Source organism: Felis catus, chromosome X, assembly GCF_018350175.1.
Source record: "Felis catus isolate Fca126 chromosome X, F.catus_Fca126_mat1.0, whole genome shotgun sequence".
NCBI lineage: Eukaryota > Metazoa > Chordata > Mammalia > Carnivora > Felidae > Felis > Felis catus.
Window position 1 is genome coordinate 64,404,019 of NC_058386.1, and position 20,365 is coordinate 64,424,383.

Below are 20,365 nucleotides of genomic sequence, written 5' to 3' on the forward strand. Positions count from 1 at the left end.
TATTGAAAGATATGGGTTTAGAGTCATTGTGAGGTCTGTAGGTTTCCTGCTTGTAGTGATGTCTCTGGTACCTTGTGGTCCTTGAAACATTTTACTCACAGAATCCCCTTTAGGATCTCTTGTAGGGCTGGTTTAGTGGTCATGAATTCCTTCAGTTTCTGTTTGTTTGCAAAAACCTTTATCTCTCCTTCTATTCTGAATGACAAACTTGCTAGATAAAGGATTCTCAGTTGCATATTTTTTTCTGCTCATCACATTGAAGATTTCCTGCCATTCTTTTCTGGCTTGCCAAGTTTCAGTTGATAGGTCTGCTACTACTCTTATGGGTCTACCTTTATAAGTTAGAGCCTGTTTATCCCTAGCTGCTTTCAGAATTTTCTCTTTATCCTTGTATTTTGCCAGTTTCACTATGATATGTCATGCAGAAGATCGATTAGAGTTACGTCTGAAGGGAGTTCTCTGTGCCTCTTGGATTTCAATGTGTTTTACATTCCCTAGAGCAGGGAAGTTCTCAGCTATGATTTGTTCAAATACACCTTCAGCCCCTTTCTCTCTCTTCTTCTTCTTCTGGAATTCCTATGATATGGATATTGTTCTGTTTGATTGCATCACTTAGTTCTCTAATTATCCCCTCATACTTCTGGAGTTTTTTATCTCTCTTTTTCTCAGCTTCCTCTTTTTCCATAATTTTATTTTCTAATTCACTTATTCTCTACTCTTCCTCTTCAATCCGTTCTATGTTCACCTCCGTTTTATTTTGCACCTCGTTTGTAGCGTTTTTTATGTCCTCATGACTATTTTTTTAGTTCCTTGATCTCTGTAGCCATAGATTCTCTGCTGTTCTCTATGCTTTTTTCAAGCCCAGCGATTAATTTTTTGACTACTATTCTAAATTCTTGTTCCATTATATTGCTTAAGTTGGTTTTGATCAATTTGTTAGCTTTCACTACTTCCTGGAGTTTCTTTTATGGAGAATTCTTCTGTTTTGTCATTTTGGGTAGTCCTTGGGGTGGCTCCAAACTGCAGGGCACTTCCCCTGTGCTGTCTGGAGTAACTTGTGTTGGTGGGCGGGGCTGCAGTCAGACTGGTGCGTACCTTATCTTCCTCTCTCCCAGGGGCAAGATTCACTGTGGAGTGGTGTGGTCTCTGTCTGGGCTACTTGCACACTTCCAGGCTTGTGTTGCTGGTTTGATGGCATCTGACACATTAGAGGGGGTGGATCTGCAAGGTGCACAGGGGCGGGAGAGGAGCCTTAGCTCACTTTGCCATTGGTGGTCCCCTGAGGGAGGGGCCCTGCAGTACCAGGAGGGAGACCGACCCATAGGAGAGATGGATCCACAGAAGCACAGTGTTGGGTGTTTGTGCCATGCAAACAAGTTTGGTAATGGGAACTGGTTCCCTTTGTTATTTCGGCTGGAGGATGGGAGAGGGAAATGGCAGTTGCCAGTGCCTTTGTCCCGTATCGAGCTGAGCTCTGCCTTCTGGGGCTCAACAACTCTCCCTCCTGGTGTCCTCTCACCGTCCTCACTCTCCAAAAGCAGAGCTGTTGACTTTTAACTTTCCAGTTGTTAAGTCCTTCTGGCTGTCAGAACTCATGGAATCGAGCCCCTCTGCTTTTGCATGCCAGACTTAGGGGGCTCTGCCTTGCTGAATGGGCTGCCCCTCCACTGCCCTGGCTCCCTCAGCCAGTCTTTGTAGCATGCACCACCTCTTCGCCCTTCCTACCCTCTTCCGTGGGCCTCTTTTCTACCCTTGGCTCCAGAGAGTCCATTCTGCTAGTCTTCTGGTGGTTTTCTGGGTTATTTAGGCAGATGTGGGTACAATCTAAGTGATCAGCAGGACAAGGTGAGCCCAGTGTCCTCATACGCCACCATCTTATATTCAATTCTCTATATCAAGTATTCAATAATTTAATGCTATTGTAAATGAGATTGTTTTCTTTATTTATATTTCTGATTTGTTCTTAATATCTAGAAATGAAACTAATTTTGTATGTTTATTTGCATGCTACAGCTTTACTGAGTTTCTTGATTAGTTCTAACATTTTTTTTGGAATCCTTAGGATTTTCTATACATAAGATCATATCATCTACAATTTTCATTTCTTCTCCAATTAGATGCTATTTATTTATTTATTTATTTGTTTACTTATTAAATTTCTGATTGCTCTAGCTAAGACTTCCAGTGCTAAGATGATCAGGGATAATGAGAGTGGTCACCCTTGTCTTGTTGCTAATCTTAGAAGCAAAGCTTCAGTCTTTCACAACTTAGTATTATTTTACCTATGGGTTTGTCATATATGGTGAGCTACTTTCCTTATTTCGTGGTATTTGAGGTACATTCCCACCATAAGAATTTATTAAGAGTTTTTTTTTTTTTAAATCATGAACAGATGTTGAATTTTATCAGGTAATATTTCTGTATCAATTTGAAATGATCATATTTTTTTCATTCTGTTAATGTAATATATCAGATTTATTGCTTTGTGTATGTTGAATCATACTTGTGTATGTGGAATCATACTTGCGTTCCAGGAATAAATTCCACTTTATCATGGTGTATAATCCTTTTAATGTGCTGTTGATTTCAGTTTGCTAGTATATGGTTGAGAATTTTTGGAACCATTTTCATTAGGTATATTGGCCTATACTTTTTAGAATCCTTATCTCGCTTTGATATCAGATAATGCTGGCCTCATAAAATGAGTTTGGGAGTGTTCCCTCTCTTTCACATTTTTGGAAGAGTTTTAGAAGGATTGTTATTAATTCTATTTTACATGTTTTGTGGAATTCACCCATGAAACCATATAATCCGGGTTTTTTATGTGTTGGCAGGTTATTGATTAAAGATTCTATAATCTTACTTGTTATTGTTATGTTTAGATTTTCTATTTCCTTATGATTCTATCTTGTAGGTTGCATTTATGTAGGAATTTATTCACTTCTTTTAGGTGGTGCAATTTGTTGGTGTATTCATTGTAGTCTTTTATGAGTCTTTGTATTTGCGTGGTGTCAATTTAATTTCTGATTATATCTATTTGGGTCTTCAATTTTTTTTCCTTATTTATTCTACCTAAAATGTCATCAATTCTGTTTCTTTACAAAAAACACTCTTAGTTTCTTCTATTTATCTTGTATTGGGTTTTTGTGGATTTTTTTTTTACCTCTATTTCATTTATTGTACTCTCATCTTTGTTACTTCCTTCTGCTAACTTTTATGTTTCTTTGATTATTCATGATCCTATTGCCTTGTGTTGGTGTCTGTTATTTGAGGGTGTAGGCACTTCTCCCAGTCTTTATAGACTGGCCTTGACAGACAAAATTCTTCACCAGTCAGCCTGTCCAGAGATTCTAATTGGGCTATTTGGTGGTGTCCATGGTTGGCCTTGATACTTGTGTCTTTAAGCCTGCAAGTCTGGTGTCTGGATCAGCAGACATTCAGAGTGGGTATTTGGGTACATGGGAATGAGTCTGGTGTCTAGGCCTAAGGGGTATGGCTGAAGTCTAGATTCAGTGAGGACAGGCCCTGATCTTGAGTCTGTTGTGATGGGCATGGACCCTGTTTCTGTGTGGCTGATGCTGGATCCTGGGTCCGCAGGAGTCAATTACATGTTGAGGACCATCAATTACATGGAGTGAGCCCAGTGTCTGAGTCTGCAGGGTATATTACTGGAATGGGTTTATGGGGGGGTTATTGTGAGCCTGAACTATAGGATACACCCTAGGTCATGGGAGCTGCCTAGCACTTGGCTATGGCAGAAGACTGGGCTTACAGGAGCCTGTTGAAAGCCTGGGCCACAGGACCTGCCTAGGGCTTCATGAAATATCAGGAACTGGGATGGATCAGAGACCTGGGTTTTCTAAATCCCACAAGGAACTTGGTACCAGGGAATCTTCCTGGGGCTGTGGGAGCTAAGTGATGCCAGTGGAGTTTTCTGTTGCCTGGTTCAGTTGGAAGCTTGAGTTTGTGGGGGCTTTCTGGGACCCTGTGGTCAAGAAAACTATAAGGAACTGTGGAGGATGCCTGGGGTCACTGAAGCCAGCTGGTATTGAAGACAGCCAGGGGCCTTAGGTTCATAGTAGCCTGCCAGGAGCCTGTTGCCATGAAAATTTGTTGGGATTACTGGAGCTGGCAGACATCATGGAAACTATGGGCTTGGATTTTTAGGATATCACTGGGTGCCAAGTGTCAAAGATGCTGCCTAGGGTTGCAGGAGTTGCCTGAGGCTGAAGAAGTCAGCAGACAGTGGAGTGAGCTGGAAGCTTGATTTTGTAGACACATTCAGGGAACCACCTGAGACTGAAGGAATTGGCCTGGTACTGTGGCATCCATGGTGAGGTTGGACATCACTTCACTCTCCTTCCCCCATGGAGTGTCTCTCTCTTCAATGGCCTGCCAAGGGTCTTGGTGGAAGTGTGGGGCAAGTAGTGTGAATCTACCATTCCTACTTTCCTCAATGTGTCTTTTCTTTTTTTATGTTTATTTATTTGATTTTAAGGGGGAGAGAGAGAACATAAGCATGGAGGAAGCAGAGAGAGAAAGGGACAGAGGATCTGAAACAGGCTCTATGCTGACACCACAGTCTCTCTCAAGCTGTGAGATCATGACCTGAACCAAAGTTGGACGCTTAATGGACTGAGCCACCCAGGCACCCCTCAATGTGTCTTTTATTAGCTCTGTGCTTCATTCAGGTATTGTAATATCTCACTGGAATCATTGGTCCTTGTGAATGTATTATCATCCATGAATAATTATTCAAATTGATGTTTCTAGAGAGAGACAGATGCTAGAAATCCCTGTAACCATTTTGCTGACATCACTTCCTTGTATACATTTCTAATTTAATTTCGTTGTGGTCAGAAAATATACTTTACCAATTTGCATTCCCACCTACAGTGCAAGAGGGTTCCCGTTTCTCCACATCCTCTCCAGCATCTATAGTCTCCTGATTTGTTCATTTTGGCCACTCTGACTGGTGTGAGGTGATACCTGAGTGTGGTTTTGATTTGTATTTCCCTGATAAGGAGCGACGCTGAACATCTTTTCATGTGCCTGTTGGCCATCTGGATGTCTTCTTTAGAGAAGTGTCTATTCATGTTTTCTGCCCATTTCTTCACTGGGTTATTTGTTTTTCGGGTGTGGAGTTTGGTGAGCTCTTTATAGATTTTGGATACTAGCCCTTTGTCCGATATGTCATTTGCAAATATCTTTTCCCATTCCATTGGTTGCCTTTTAGTTTTGTTGGTTGTTTCCTTTGCTGTGCAGAAGCTTTTTATGTTCATAAGGTCCCAGTAATTCACTTTTGCTTTTAATTCCCTTGCCTTTGGGGATGTGTCGAGTAAGAGATTGCTACGGCTGAGGTCAGAGAGGTTTTTTCCTGCTTTCTCCTCTAGGGTTTTGATGGTTTCCTGTCTCACATTCAGGTCCTTTATCCATTTTGAGTTTATTTTTGTGAATGGTGTGAGAAAGTGGTCTAGTTTCAACCTTCTGCATGTTGCTGTCCAGTTCTCCCAGCATCATTTGTTAAAGAGGCTGTCTTTTTTCCATTGGATGTTCTTTCCTGCTTTGTCAAAGATGAGTTGGCCATACGTTTGTGGGTCTAGTTCTGGGGTTTCTATTCTATTCCATTGGTCTATGTGTCTGTTTCTGTGCCAATACCATGCTGTCTTGATGATGACAGCTTTGTAGTAGAGGCTAAAGTCTGGGACTGTGATGCCTCCTGCTTTGGTCTTCTTCTTCAAAATTAATTTGGCTATTCGGGGCCTTTTGTGGTTCCATATGAATTTTAGGATTGCTTGTTCTAGTTTCGAGAAGAATGCTGGTGCAATTTTGATTGGGATTGCACTGAATGTGTAGATAGCTTTGGGTAGTATTGACATTTTGACAATATTTATTCTTCCAATCCATGAGCATGGAATGTTTTTCCAATTCTTTAAATCTTCTTCAATTACCTTCATAAGCTTTCTATAGTTTTCAGCAAACAGATCCTTTACATCTTTGGTTGGATTTATTCCTAGGTATTTTAGGCTTCTTGGTGCAATTGTGAATGGGATCAGTTTCTTTATTTGTCTTTCTGTTGCTTCATTGTTAGTATATAAGAATGCAACTGATTTCTGTACATTGATTTTGTATCCTGCAACTTTGCTGAATTCCTGTATCAGTTCTAGCAGACTTTTGGTGGAGTCTATCGGATTTTCCATGTATAATATCATGTCATCTGCAAAAAGCGAAAGCTTGACTTCATCTTTGCCAATTTTGATGCCTTTGATTTCCTTTTGTTGTCTGATTGCTGATGCTAGAACTTCCAGCACTATGTTAAACAGCAGCGGTGAGAGTGGGCATCCCTGTCGTGTTTCTGATCTCAGGGAGAAAGCTCTCAGTTTTTCCCCGTTGAGGATGATGTTAGCTGTGGGCTTTTCATAAATGGCTTTTATGATCTTTAAGTATGTTCCTTCTATCCCGACTTTCTCAAGGGTTTTTATTAAGAAAGGGTGCTGGATTTTGTCAAAGGCCTTTTCTGCATCGATTGACAGGATCATATGGTTCTTCTCTTTTTTTTTTGTTAATGTGATGTATCACGTTGTTTGATTTGCAGATGTTGAACCAGCCCTGCATTGCAGGAATGAATCCCACTTGATCATGGTGAAGAATTCTTTTTATATGCCGTTGAATTCGATTTGCTAGTATATTATTGAGAATTTTTGCATCCATATTCATCAGGGATATTGGCCTGTAATTCTCTTTTTTTACTGGGTCTCTGTCTGCTTTAGGAATCAAAGTAATACTGGCTTCATAGAATGAGTCTGGAAGTTTTCCTTCCCTTTTTATTTTTTGGAATAGCTTGAGAAGGATAGGTATTATCTCTGCTTTAAGAGTCTGGCAGAACTCCCCTGGGAAGCCATCTGGTCCTGGACTCTTATTTGTTGGGAGATTTTTGATAACCGATTCAATTTCTTCGCTGGTTATGGGTCTGTTCAAGCTTTCTATTTCCTCCTGATTGAGTTTTGGAAGAGTGTGGGTGTTCAGGAATTTTTCCCTTTCTTCCAGGTTGTCCAATTTGTTGGCATATAATTTTTCATAGTATTCCCTGATAATTACTTGTATCTCTGAGGGATTGGTTGTAATAATTCCATTTTCATTCATGATTTTATCTATTTGGGTAATCTCCCTTTTCTTTTTGAGAAGCCTGGCTAGAGGTTTGCCAATTTTGTTTATTTTTTCAAAAAACCAACTCTTGGTTTTGTTGATCTGCTCTACAGTTTTTTTAGATTCTATATTGATTATTTCTGCTCTGATCTTTATTATTTCTCTTCTTCTGCTGGGTTTAGGCTGCCTTTGCTGTTCTGCTTCTAGTTCCTTTAGGTGTGCTGTTAGATTTTGTATTTGGGATTTTTCTTGTTTCTTGAGATAGGCCTGGATTGCAATGTATTTTCCTCTCAGGACTGCCTTCGCTGCGTCCCAAAGCGTTTGGATTGTTGTATTTTCATTTTCGTTTGTTTCCATATATTTTTTAATTTATTCTCTAATTGCCTGGTTGACCCACTCATTCGTTAGTAGGGTGTTCTTTAACCTCCATGCTTTTGGAGGTTTTCCAGACTTTTTTCTGTGGTTGATTTCAAGCTTCATGGCATTGTGGTCTGAATGTATGCATGGTATAATTTCAATTCTTGTAAACTTATGAAGGGCTGTTTTGTGACCCAGTATATGATCTATCTTGGAGAATGTTCCATGTGCACTCGAGAAGAAAGTATATTCTGTTGCTTTGGGATGCAGAGTTCTAAATATATCTGTCAAGTCCATCTGATCCAATGTCTCATTCATGGCCCTTGTGTCTTTATTGACCGTGTGTCTAGATGATCTATCCATTTCTGTAAGTGGGGTGTTAAAGTCCCCTGCAATTACCACATTCTTATCAATAAGGTTGCTTATGTTTATGAGTAATTGTTTTATATATTTGGGGGCTCCGGTATTCGGTACATAGACATTTATAATTGTTAGCTCTTTCTGATGGATAGACCCTGTAACTATTATATAATGTCCTTCTTCATCTCTTATTACACCCTTTAATTTAAAGTCTAGTTTGTCTGATATAAGTATGGCTACTCTGCTTTCTTTTGGCTTCCAGTCACATGATAAATAGTTCTCCATCCCCTCACTCTCAATCCAAAGGTGTCCTCAGGTCTAAAATGAGTCTCTTGTAGACCGCAAATAGATGGGTCTTGTTTTTTTATCCATTCTGATACCCTATGTCTTTTGGTTGGTGCATTTAATCCATTTACATTCAGTGTTATTATAGAAAGATACGGGTTTAGAGTCATTGTGATTTCTGTATGTTTTATGCTTGTAGTGATGTCTCTGGGACTTTGTCTCACAGGGTCCCCCTTAGGATCTCTTGTAGGGCTGGTTTAGTAGTGACAAATTCCTTCAGTTTTTGTTTGTTTGGGAAGACCTTTGTCTCTCCTTCTATTCTAAATGACAGACTTGCTGGATAAAGGATTCTCGGCTGCATATTTTTTCTGTCTAGCACCCTGAAAATCTCGTGCCAATTCTTTCTGGCCTGCCAAGATTCAAAGGAGAGATCAGTCACGAGTCTTATAGGTCTCCCTTTATATGTGAGGGCACGTTTACCCCTTGCTGCTTTCAGAATTTTCTCTTTATCCTTGTATTTTGCCAGTTTCACTATGATATGTCTTGCAGATCGATTCAAGTTACGTCTGAAGGGAGTTCTCTGTGCCTCTTGGATTTCAATGCCTTTTTCCTTCCCCAGTTCAGGGAAGTTCTCAGCTATTATTTCTTCAAGTACCCCTTCAGCAACTTTCCTTCTCTCTTCCTCCTCTGGGATACCAATTATGCGTATTTTATTTCTTTTTAGTGTATCACTTAGTTCTCTAATTTTCCCCTCATACTCCTGGATTTTTTTATCTCTCTTTTTCTCAGCTTCCTCTTTTTCCATAACTTTATCTTCTAGTCCACCTATTCTCTCCTCTGCCTCAATCGGAGCCGTGGTGGTTTCCATTTTCTTTTGCATTTCTTTTAAAGCGTTTTTCAGCTCCTCGTGACTGTTCCTTAGTCCCTTGATCTGTGTATCAAGAGATTCTCTGCTGTCCTGTATACTCTTTTCAAGCCCAGTGATTAATTTTATGACTATTATTCTAAATTCACTTTCTGTTATATTATTTAAATCCTTTTTGATCAGCTCATTAGCTGTTGTTATTTCCTGGAGATTCTTCTGAGGGGAATTCTTCCGCTTGGTCATTTTGGATAGTCCCTGGCGTGGTGAGGAGCTGCAGGGCACTTCCCCTGTGCTGTGGTGTATAACTGGAGTTGGTGGGCGGGGCCGCAGTCAGACCTGATGTCTTCTCCCAGCCCACCGCTGGGGCCACATTCAGACTGGTGTGTGCCTTCTCTTTTCCTCTCATAGGGGATGGGATTCACTGTGGGGTGGCCTGGCCTGTCTGGGCTACTTGCACACTGCCAGGCTTGTGATGCTGGGGATCTGGCGTATTAGCTGGGGTGGGTAGGCAAGGTGCACGGGGGCAGGAGGGGCAGGCTTAGCTCTCTTCTCCTTAGGTGATCCACTTGGGGAGGGGCCCTGTGGCAGCAGGAGGGAGTCAGATCCGCTGCCGGAGGTTTGGCTCCCCAGAAGCGCAGAGTTGGGTGTTTGTGCGGATCAAGCAAGTTCCCTGGCAGGACTGGTTCTCTTTGGGATTTTGGCTGGGGGGTGGGCGGGGGAAATGGTGCTGGCGAGCGCCTTTGTTCCCCACCAAACTGAGCTCTGTCGTCTGGGGGCTCAGCAGCTCTCCCTCCCTTTGTCCTCCAGCCTTCGTGCTTTCTGAGCAGAGCTGTTAACTTATGACCTCCCAGAGGCTAAGTCACGCTTTTGTTGGAACACAGTCTGTCAGGCCCCTCTGCTTTTGCAAGCCAGACTCGGGGGCTCTGCTTGGCCAGCGAGCCGCCCCTCCGCCCCGGCTCACTCCCGCCAGTCCGTGGAGCGCGCACTGCCTCGCCGCCCTTCCTACCCTCTTCCGTTGGCCTCTTGTCTGCGCTTGCCTCCAGAGACTCCGTTCTGCTAATCCTCTGGCGGTTTTCTGCGTTATTTAGACAGGTGTAGGTGGAATCTAAGTCATCAGCAGGACGCACGATGAGCCCAGCGTCCTCCTACGCCGCCATCTTCCCTCCTCCTCATTCTGCTTTTTAAAAACACTGTGTCCTCGAATATCGGGGAGAAAATACGTAATCCCTCTTGCTTTAATAATTCACTGCTCAGTTTACTGTTCCAACATCTGGGATTGATTTATTTCTGAAGATTTGTATTATTATTAGATAGTCACAAAAATATGGGTTTCATCTTAGAAATTTCTGGAAAAATAAAAATTAGTCTGAGTGGAAGGCAAGAGGATCTTGGTTCAAACTTTGCAAGTAATTTTATCTGTGAATTTGGAAAATTTAATCTACCTGTTTTTGGACTTGGTTTTTTAATCTATAAAAAGTGGCAGGAGCAGAAGATTTTGATGGTCTTTAACTGCTCTAATACTCTAGGAATCTATAATGAATTTAGAAAACAATTTTTAGAGATCTGTATGAGAAAGTATGGAGGCTAAAGGAATAGAGTAAATTAAAACTTTCTAAAATTAGCTTTAAAGGACTCTTCTTCTGATATTACATAGGATGTTATCGATACTTCTCTCTGTTAGTATAACTTCTCCCTTGATGGAATTTTAAAACAAACGTGTTGGGGCGCCTGGGTGGCGCAGTCGGTTAAGCGTCCGACTTCAGCCAGGTCACGATCTCGCGGTCTGTGGGTTCGAGCCCCGCGTCAGGCTCTGGGCTGATGGCTCAGAGCCTGGAGCCTACTTCTGATTCTGTGTCTCCTTCTCTCTCTGCCCCTCCCCCATTCATGCTCTGTCTCTCTCTGTCTCAAAAATAAATACATGTTAAAAAAAAAATAAATAAAACAAACGTGTTAAATATTTTAAAAATATTTGAAAGTTGGTGTACTTGTGACACCTGGTGGTCAAATGAAACATCACATCTAAATTCCAATTTCCCACACACTCCTTCTCTTTTCTCTCAGCGGGACATTTTTCCGGATTCATCCATTCATCATATATTCAGTCATTCACTCAATAAACACTTAGTGGATCCCTAATATGTTCAAAACACTTTACAACACACTTTACTATTGAGGAAAGAAAGTAATAAGAGAATCAGTCTTTCATATGTAGGATATTGCAATCTAGTTAGAGGAACAAAATTGATTGCATACAAAGGCAATAACCACAGCACGTTAAATGTATTAAATGCACTCTTGCTAAAAAAATGATCAGAACTATGGAAACTGTGAGGCTATAGAAGTGATCTCTGGTTTGGAGAGGTCAAGAAAGGCTTCTTAAAGGAAGTGAGGGTTGCTTTTCTTGGGACCTCAGTTTCCCCAGCTATAAAACAGTGGCAATGTTCTACTGTAGTATAGGACTGCTGGGAGGGACAGATTGAGAGAGTGTATATAAAAGACTTAGTATAGCACCTTGTCCAACATAGGCATTCAGTGATTTTTTTTAATGTTTATTTTTGACAGAGAGGGAGAGAGGGAGACACAGAATCTCAAGCAGGCTCCAGGCTCTGAGTGGTCAGCACAGAGCCCAACATGGGGCTCGAACTCATGGTCTGTGAGATCATGACCTGAGCCAAAGTTGGACACTCAACCGACTGAGCCACCCAGGCACCCCAGCATTCAGTGATTTTTATTTTTTTTAATTTTTTTTTCAACGTTTTTATTTATTTTTCGGACAGAGAGAGACAGAGCATGAACGGGGGAGGGGCAGAGAGAGAGGGAGACACAGAATTGGAAACAGGCTCCAGGCTCCGAGCCATTAGCCCAGAGCCTGACGCGGGGCTCGAACTCCCGGAATGGGAGATCGTGACCTGGCTGAAGTCGGACGCTCAACCGACTGCGCCACCCAGGCGCCCCTTTAATTATTATTTTAACAAAACTGACTATGATCAGGAGGATTTCATGTATGTTAACTGGTTTCTAAATTTTACTTCAAAAATAATTCTGGTTCAAGTTTACATGAGTTTTTATTTAAACTGAGTATACAGAGCACAAGTTCAATTATTTCAGTTAGTTCAGTGGATAAACAAAAAACCCCACAAAAACAGATAGTGTTGGATCTATTTACAGTTTGCTAGACTAACTGGCTGATTTAGCAAAATTGTTAACTCAGTGGGAAAAAAAAAAAACATACAAAGTAGTTGTTTATTTGAATGAGCTGTTTGACTGCAATTAACTTTCAGCAAATACAGTCTATCAGAAAGCACCACATGGCGCAAAGGCATCAGATAGATTGTTTGCACTGTGTGAGCTGTGTGTGTGTTTACTGAATTTTTACAATTTTGAATTGGTTGTATTTTGGGTTGAGTAGGCACTATCTTAGATTCTGTGCTGGTTTCAATAGTTAATGTTAAGTGTGTCTCGATTTCCCTTTAATTCCATAAAATGTGAAACAAACTAACTACCTTTGCAAGCAATAAAAAAGTACAAGGAAGTAGTCAAATCCCATTTACCTTTTTGTTTCTACAGTCAGAGGCATGTTATATTTCCTGAGGATATCAAGCATTTGGGTAAACTGTCATTTTCAAGGGTTAAAATAAACTGTATTGTAGTGGCTTTGGGCCAAAAGCAATAATGTTCTGATCCAAAAGAAAACCAATAACAGGGACTCTGCATGGTAGGAATGAATTTTTAACCTGGATAATGGAAGATTTGAGAGAGACAGGATTGCCATCTTCAGATAATTAAAGAGTTTCATGTGCATCAGTGGGCAAGCTTTATTCTTACTTGACTTTGATAAACAAAATTAGGTTAAAATGACATGCATATAGATGTTAACCTACTAGAGGGGAGAACTTTCTAACAATTATGATTGTTAAGAATGTAACTATTCAAAATTAGTAAATTTTCACGGAACTTGCCTCAAGAGCTGAGGTAGAGATAGCCTCTTTTTCTGCAACTACCACAAGATACCCTCTAGTTTTTCACATACTTTGGTAGTTGTTTGAAATGGTAGCAAGGATAGTCTTGACCAATGTCAATGTTTGAAGATACCATAATTCTGTATATACACAGATCTTTAAAGTTACAGAAGTGTTTGAGAAGTAACATGACATACAAACAAGACTAATTTTGTCCTCAAATTCTGAAGGAGCCAAAGTTTATCTGCATTGCCTTATTTTTTTCCAAACTTCCATCCTTCCAAGGTCTAGTGACCTTCCAGTCCTTCCCAGGCCCTTATCTTGTGTTTCAATCCCAAAGGTTTACAGACTCATCTCAGAAATCACTTAATTCCTGATAAGACTGCAGTTTAAAATGGATTAAGTTTTCTCTTTCCCAGCATTGATGATATGGAACTCAGCTAGATCTCAAAATATGACAATGCAAATGGAGACAACTATAACACTAAAATGTGGAAACTTACAAAAGTGTTGGAATATATGGAATATACATATAGAATATATATGTTCTAAATATATCTGTCAAGTCCATGCGATCCAATGTATCATTCAGGGCCCTTGTTTCTTTATTGACCATGTGTCCAGATAATCTGTCCATTTCTGTATGTGGAGTGTTAAAGTCCCCTGCAATTACCACATTCTTATCAATAAGGTTGCTTATGTTTGTCAGTAATTGTTTTATATATCTGGGGGCTCCTGTATTCGGTGCATAGACATTTATAATTCTTAGCTCTTCCTGATGGATAGACCCTGTGATTATTATATAATGCCCTTCTTCATCTCTTGTTCCAGCCTTTAATTTAAAGTCTAGTTTGTCTGATATAATGGTGGCTACTCCAGCTTACTTTTGACTTCCAGTGGCATGACAAATAGTTCTCTATCCCCTCACTCTCAATCTGAAGGTGTCCTCAGGTCTAAAATGAGTCTCTTGTAGACAGCAAATAGATGGGTCTTGTTTTCTTGTCCACTCTGATACCCTATGTCTTTTGGTTGATGCATTTAGTCAATTTACATTCAGTGTTATTATAGAAAGATATGGGTTTAGAGTCCTTGTGATATCCGTAGGTTTTGTGCTTGTAGCAATGTCTCTGGTACTTTGTCTCACAAGATCCCCCTTAGGATCTCTTGTAGGGCTGGTTTAGTGCTGACAAATTCCTTCAGTTTTTGTTTGTTTGGGAAGACCTTTGTCTCTCCTTCTATTCTAAATGACAGACTTGCTGCATAAATGATTTTTGGTTGCATATTTTTTCTGTTCATCACATTGAAGATCTCCTGCCATTCCTTTCTGGCCTGCCAAGTTTCAGTGGAGAGATCCGTCTTGAGTCTTATTGGATTCCCTTTATATGTTAGAGCACGTTTATCCCTGGCTGCTTTCAGAATTTTCTCTTTATCCTTGTATTTTGTCAATTTCACTGTGATATGTTGTGCAGAAGATTGATTCATTTACATCTGAAGGGAGTTCTCTGTGCCTCTTGGATTTCAATGCATTTTTCCTTCCCCAGATCCAGGAAGTTCTCAGCTATTATTTCTTCAAGTACACTTCCAGCCTCTTTCCCTCTCTCTTCCTCCTCTGGAATACCAATTATGCGTAGATTATTTCTCTTTAGTGTATCACTTAGTTCTCTAATTTTCCCCTCACACTCCCAGATTTTTTATCTCTCTTTTCCTCAGCTTCTTCTTTTTCCATAATTTTACCTTCTAGTTCACCTATTCTCTCCTGTGACTCTTCAATCCAAGCCGTGGTCGTCTCCATTTTATTTTGCAGATCATTAATAGCATTTTTTAGCTCCTCCTGGCTGTTCCTTAGTCCCTTGATCTCTGTAGCAATAGATTCTCTGCTGTCCTTTATACTGTTTTCAAGCCCAGCGATTAATTTTATGAGTATTATTCTAAAATCACTCTGTTATATTGTTTAAATCATTTTTGATCAGTTAGTTAGCTGTCGTTATTTCCTGGACATTTTTTTGAGGGGAATTCTTCTTTTTCGTCATTTTGGATAGTCCCTGGAGTGGTGTAGAAGTGCGGGGCACTTCCTCTGTGTTGTCTTGAATAACTTGCATTGGTGGGCAGGGCTGCAGTCAGAACTAATGTCTGCCCCCAGCCCACCGCTGGGGCCACAGTCAGAATGGTGTGTTCCTTCTCTTTCCCTCTCTTAGGGGCGGGATTCACTGTGGGGTGGCATGGCCCATCTGGGATACTTGCACACTGCCAGGCTTGTGTTGCTGGGGATCTGGCGTATTAGCTGGGGTGGATCGTCAAGGTGCACAGGGGCAGGAGGGGCACGCTCAGCTTGCTTTTCCTTCAGTGATCCACTTCTGTAGGGGCCCTGTGGCACCGGGAGGGAGTCAGACCCCTCGCTGGAGGAATGGATCCACAGAAGCACAGTGTTGGGTGTTTGCACAGTGCAAGCAAGTTCCCTGGCAGGAACTGGTTCCCTTTGGGACTTTGGCTGGGGGATGGGCAGGGGAGATGGTGCTGGCGAGCGCCTTTGTTCCCGGCCAAGCTGGGCTCTGTTTGCCGGGGCTCAACTCTCCCTCCGTTGTCCTCCAGCCCTCCTGATTTCCAAGTAGAGCTGTTAGCTTATAACCTTCCAGATGTCATGTCCCGCTTGCTGTCAGAACACACTCCATCTGTCCTGTCCGCTTTTGCAAGCCGGACTCGGGGGCTCTGCTTGGCGGGTGGGCTGCCCCTCTGCCCTGGCTCCCTCCCGCCAGTCCGTGTAGCGTGCACCGCCTCTCTACCTTTCCTACCCTCTTCCGTGGGCCTCTTTTCTGCACTTGGCTCTGAAGAATCCATTCTGCTCGTCTTCTGGTGGTTTTCTGGGTTATTTAGGCAGGTGTAGGTGGAAATTAAGTGATCAGCAGTACGCGGTGAGTCCAGCATCCCCCTACGCTGCCATCTTCTGCCTTGATTTCTGAAAATGTGTTTCACAATATTGTCATATAATTGTAGATTGCCATGATATTTTCAGCTTACATGAAAAAGACCTTTGAATTTGTGGAAGTTCACACTTTAATACTTCTTTGGTGGACACAAATATATTTGTAAACCCAAACATAGACTGACATGCCCTTGACTCTATTTTTACTCTGTTATCTGCAGAAAACATCACTCTAATGTTTTCCTTAAGGAAAGAACATACATCCTCAAGGTGGGAAGTAACAGCGCAACCAATATAAGAACAAAGTGCACAGATATTCAAATGTCCTTTCAGTACTCTCTCTATGCAACCACCTACATCGTCATATTCATCCCTGGTCTTTCGGCCAACAGTGCAGCCTTGTGGATTCTGTGCCACTTCATCAACAAGAAAAATAAAGCCATCATTTTCATGATCAGCCTCTCTGTAGCTGATCTTGCTCATATGCTCTCTTTACCTCTCCGGATTTACTATTTCATTAGCCACCACTGGCCCTCCACAAAGGCCATTTGCCTGCTGTGCTTCTACTTGAAGTATCTCTACATGTGTGCCAGCATTTGTTTCCTGATGTGCATCAGTCTTCAGAGATGTTTCCTTCTCCTCAAGCCCTTTAGAGCCAGAGATTGGAAGCGTAGGTATGATGCAAGCACCAGTTCTGGCATCTGGATCATTGTGGGGACAGCCTGTTTGCCACCTCCAATTCTGAGGAGTGCTGGCTTAGCCAACAACACTGAATACTGCTTTGCCAATTTAGGGTTTCAGCACATTAGCATGGCTTCCTCCATTGGTATGATAACTGTAGCTAAACTTGGAAGTTTTTTTTTTTGTTTTTTTTTGTTTTTTTTGTTTTTGTTTTTGTTTTTTTTTTTACCTGTTGCCATTATAACGTATTGCACATGGAAAACGAGAAAATCTTTACAGGAATTCCAAGTTCCTGCTCAGAATACCAAAGAGAGAAAGAAGTCTTTGTTGCTGGTTCGGATATATGCAGTGGTGTTCATTGTGTGTTTCCCTCCTTACCACCTCAACTTCCCATTCTATATGATGGTGAAACAACATGTCTTTTCAAACTGTTCTTTTTTAAGATCATCCTATGTTTTTACATCATTTCTCTATGTCTTGCAGATCTGAATTGCTGCCTTGATCGCATTGTATATTATTTTACGACCTCAGAATTCCACAATAGGTTTTTGGACCACAGTAGTTGGCTCTTCAGTCACGTGTGAGATGCAAGGACAGTGCTTTGGAAATTCATCACAGGAAGGAGGAACTTCAAACTATCTCTCTTACAAATTTGAATGATTCCAAGATAATACAATCAAATAAATAACTAGAATAATCTATGTTCTCTATCAGTTTAGCTATGTCACCTTGAATATTTTTAAAAAATGGTACTGTTCAATGCCTTAAGAAAACATGGCCTCCTTCCTTTCATCTCCAAAATCCTCCTTCTGAAGGAATTATTCATGACTATATTTTCTATCCAAATGGAAACATGCTGTTCTATGGATAGCAAAATATCTTTATTTATAGAAAGTAATAAGCACCAGAATAAATTGCACACCTGTTCCTCAGAAATGGATCCAATGTTCTCACTTTCTCCTGCAAGAAACAAAAAGTAAATTTAGAATCAGTGGACATAGGTGAATTGTCCAAAAATTGTAAAATATACAGAATAGGATCCTGACTTTATTTTAAAAATACATACTGGAGCAAAGTAGACTAAAGAGGAAACATTTTTTAATATTAATAGGAGTTGTGAAAATTAATATCCTTAGAGCTTGAAATATCTATGAGAATTTCCATTTTCCCCTTGAAGAAATGAAGAATTCAGATTCATACCAAATATCTCAAATGTATCATGAAATTCATACACAACACATACAACTTAAACACAAAACACAGTTGTATTCTAACACATTTCATAAGCTTCAGAATTTCAGGGTTTGCAATCATATCTCTTTGTTTGAACGTCTATGAGTGTGTGTGATGTGATGCCTATTTGTGTATATTGTCAGTCAGTTAGAAAATGTTTATTAATTTGCAAATTAAAATCAATTGTGCAACGAAATGTTTATATTACTTTCTCTATATACAACCTCAGTCACAACTTTGCTTGATAGATTTTAAAGAATGAATTAATAAAGAATAATACTCATGTGTATAGTTTTTTAGTTAGACCTCATTACTCACAAGTAAAGACACATATAAAGGGAATATTGGTGAATTGAATATCATTATGAATGCAGAATGAAAATTGATATTGTTTCAAATCTTTGTGACTTTTGAATAAAATTTTGTAATACAAATCACTATCATTGAAAGTTTTTAAACTTAAAATTTCACATATGGGGTTTCATTAAAATGGTATTTTATTTTTTTAAGTTTACTTATTTATTTTGAGATGGAGTGCAAGCAGGGGAGGGGCATAAAGGGAGAATCTCAAACAGGCTCTGCACGTTCAGTACAGAGCCCCACACAGGGCTCAAACTCATAAAACTGCGAGGTCATGACCTGAGCCAAAATCAAGAGTCAGACACTCAACCGACTGAGTCACCCAGGTACCCATAAAATGGTATTTTATAAAGCAGTGGCCAATTTTATAAGGTTATAAAGGCTTACTTTCTTGTCTTTATAAGGTTGTAAATTCACAACCTATTTTCTCTGTATGAATTTTTTTAATAGTGCTTGTGCATCAGAACAGAAACAGAAAATAACATTTGCTACAATGGGGGAAAATAGAGTAAAACTTAATGCATAAACTTGCCAAATCACTATTTGGTACACCTGAAACTAGTGGAACATTGTGTGTCAACTACAGTCAAATAAAAAAAAACTAATTTAAAAAAGAGAGGAAAGTGCTTTTGGCAGATGAAGATGGTGGCAGAGTAGAAGGATCACAGGCTAGTCTTTTCCCACAAACATGACTAGATAACAATGAAATCAACATAAATACCACAGAAATTGTCCTGAAGACTGATAGAAGAAACTCCACAATTAAAGGGAGAGAAGAGGCATCATCGGAGGTAGGAAGTGCAGAGACATGGCTTAGGTGAGAAAGAGATTGCAGCTGGTGCTGAGGGGAGCGAGCCATGGTCATGGAGAAGGGCAAGAAAGAGAGGAACACACAAGGAGAATATTTTCCCTAAGCAATTGGCTTGGAAAACAAAAGGGGTAGAATTTTGTGAGTTCTTTGCAACAAGCAGGGCTTAAAGCCTGGAGTTTTAAAGGTCTGAGGCCTTGGCCCTGAGGACACTGTGCTACTTCTGGAGAGAAGACAGACAACCTGGGAGCAGAAAGCATGAAAACAAATATCTGAAGAACTCCTGGGGCACACAGAAGGGAAATTATTAGCTCTTCTTGGAGTATGCCCCCTGAGAGACAGAATTCATGGAGATAACTCTCCTGGAACAAAGGAGCTGTCCAGTGCCATTTCCCTACCCTGCCCCTCAGCATAAACACAGAACCACCTGCTAGAAGAAGCTCAGTTCCTACACTGGCTTCCTAACTTTCTTACAGCAAATCCCAAACCCTGGAACTCTGGTGGGACTGTCCTTCTCAGTCAAGCTTGCCTCAGTCCCAGTGCAGCAGGTCCCTAACTCAGAAAATAAACAGAGACTCCTGTCCATACGACATCTTCTGATCAGAGAGTCCTGCAAGTCCTCAGTTCTGGCGGAAGTGGTCAAATACCATTTCACAAGAAGACCAGAGTACAGCTGGCTAAAACTCACCACATTCTGGTCAGGCACCAAACACTGCCAACAGCAGGTAAAGAGAGCCTCTGCAGATAATTCAACTGGATAGAGCAGCAAAGACCCAACAGCAGAGAACATGCAGCACACAATGGAGAAACTCCCTGAAGAAGCAGTCTTCTTAATAATGCCACTACTTTCAGAAGCAGGTGGCATAACTGGATTTTCTAACACAGAGAAGAAGGCAGAGGTTTAGACAAAGTGCAAGGAGGCAGGAATTCATCCCAAATGAAAGAACAAGACATGGCCATGGCCAGAAATCTAAATGAAACAGGTATAACATGTTTGACAGAGAATTTAAAGCAAAAATCATGAAGATACACACTGGGATTGAGAAATAGAAGACATCAGTGAGACCCTTACTACAGAGGTAAAAGACTTAAAAAATAATCATGGATGAAGAGTGCAATAAATGAGATTGTAAATAAGCTTCCTGTAATGAAAAGCAGGCTGGAAAGGGTTGAGGAATGAATTAGTGACCTAGAAGAAAAAAATAACAGAAAATAATGAAGATTAACAAAAGAGAGAAAGAATAATTATGCAATATCAGAATAGACATAGGGAACTCAATGACTACATCAAACATATATATTATCAAATATAGTAACATCTGTATTATAGGAGTCAGAAGAAGAAGAGACAAAAGGAGGCATAAAATTTTTTCGAAGAAATAATAGCTAAA

The 20,365-nt window shown here is 40.5% G+C and overlaps 1 protein-coding gene across 1 annotated transcript; it reads left to right on the forward strand.

Moving 5' to 3' along the window:
• Positions 1 to 16,014: 16,014 nt before the first annotated feature.
• Positions 16,015 to 17,274, forward strand: LOC111558777 (putative P2Y purinoceptor 10). The gene is given in 2 exon segments (XM_023249458.2): positions 16,015 to 17,039; positions 17,042 to 17,274. Coding segments are annotated over 2 exon segments (942 nt in total). The 5' UTR covers positions 16,015 to 16,213; the 3' UTR covers positions 17,158 to 17,274.
• The last annotated feature ends 3,091 nt before the right edge of the window (positions 17,275 to 20,365 follow it).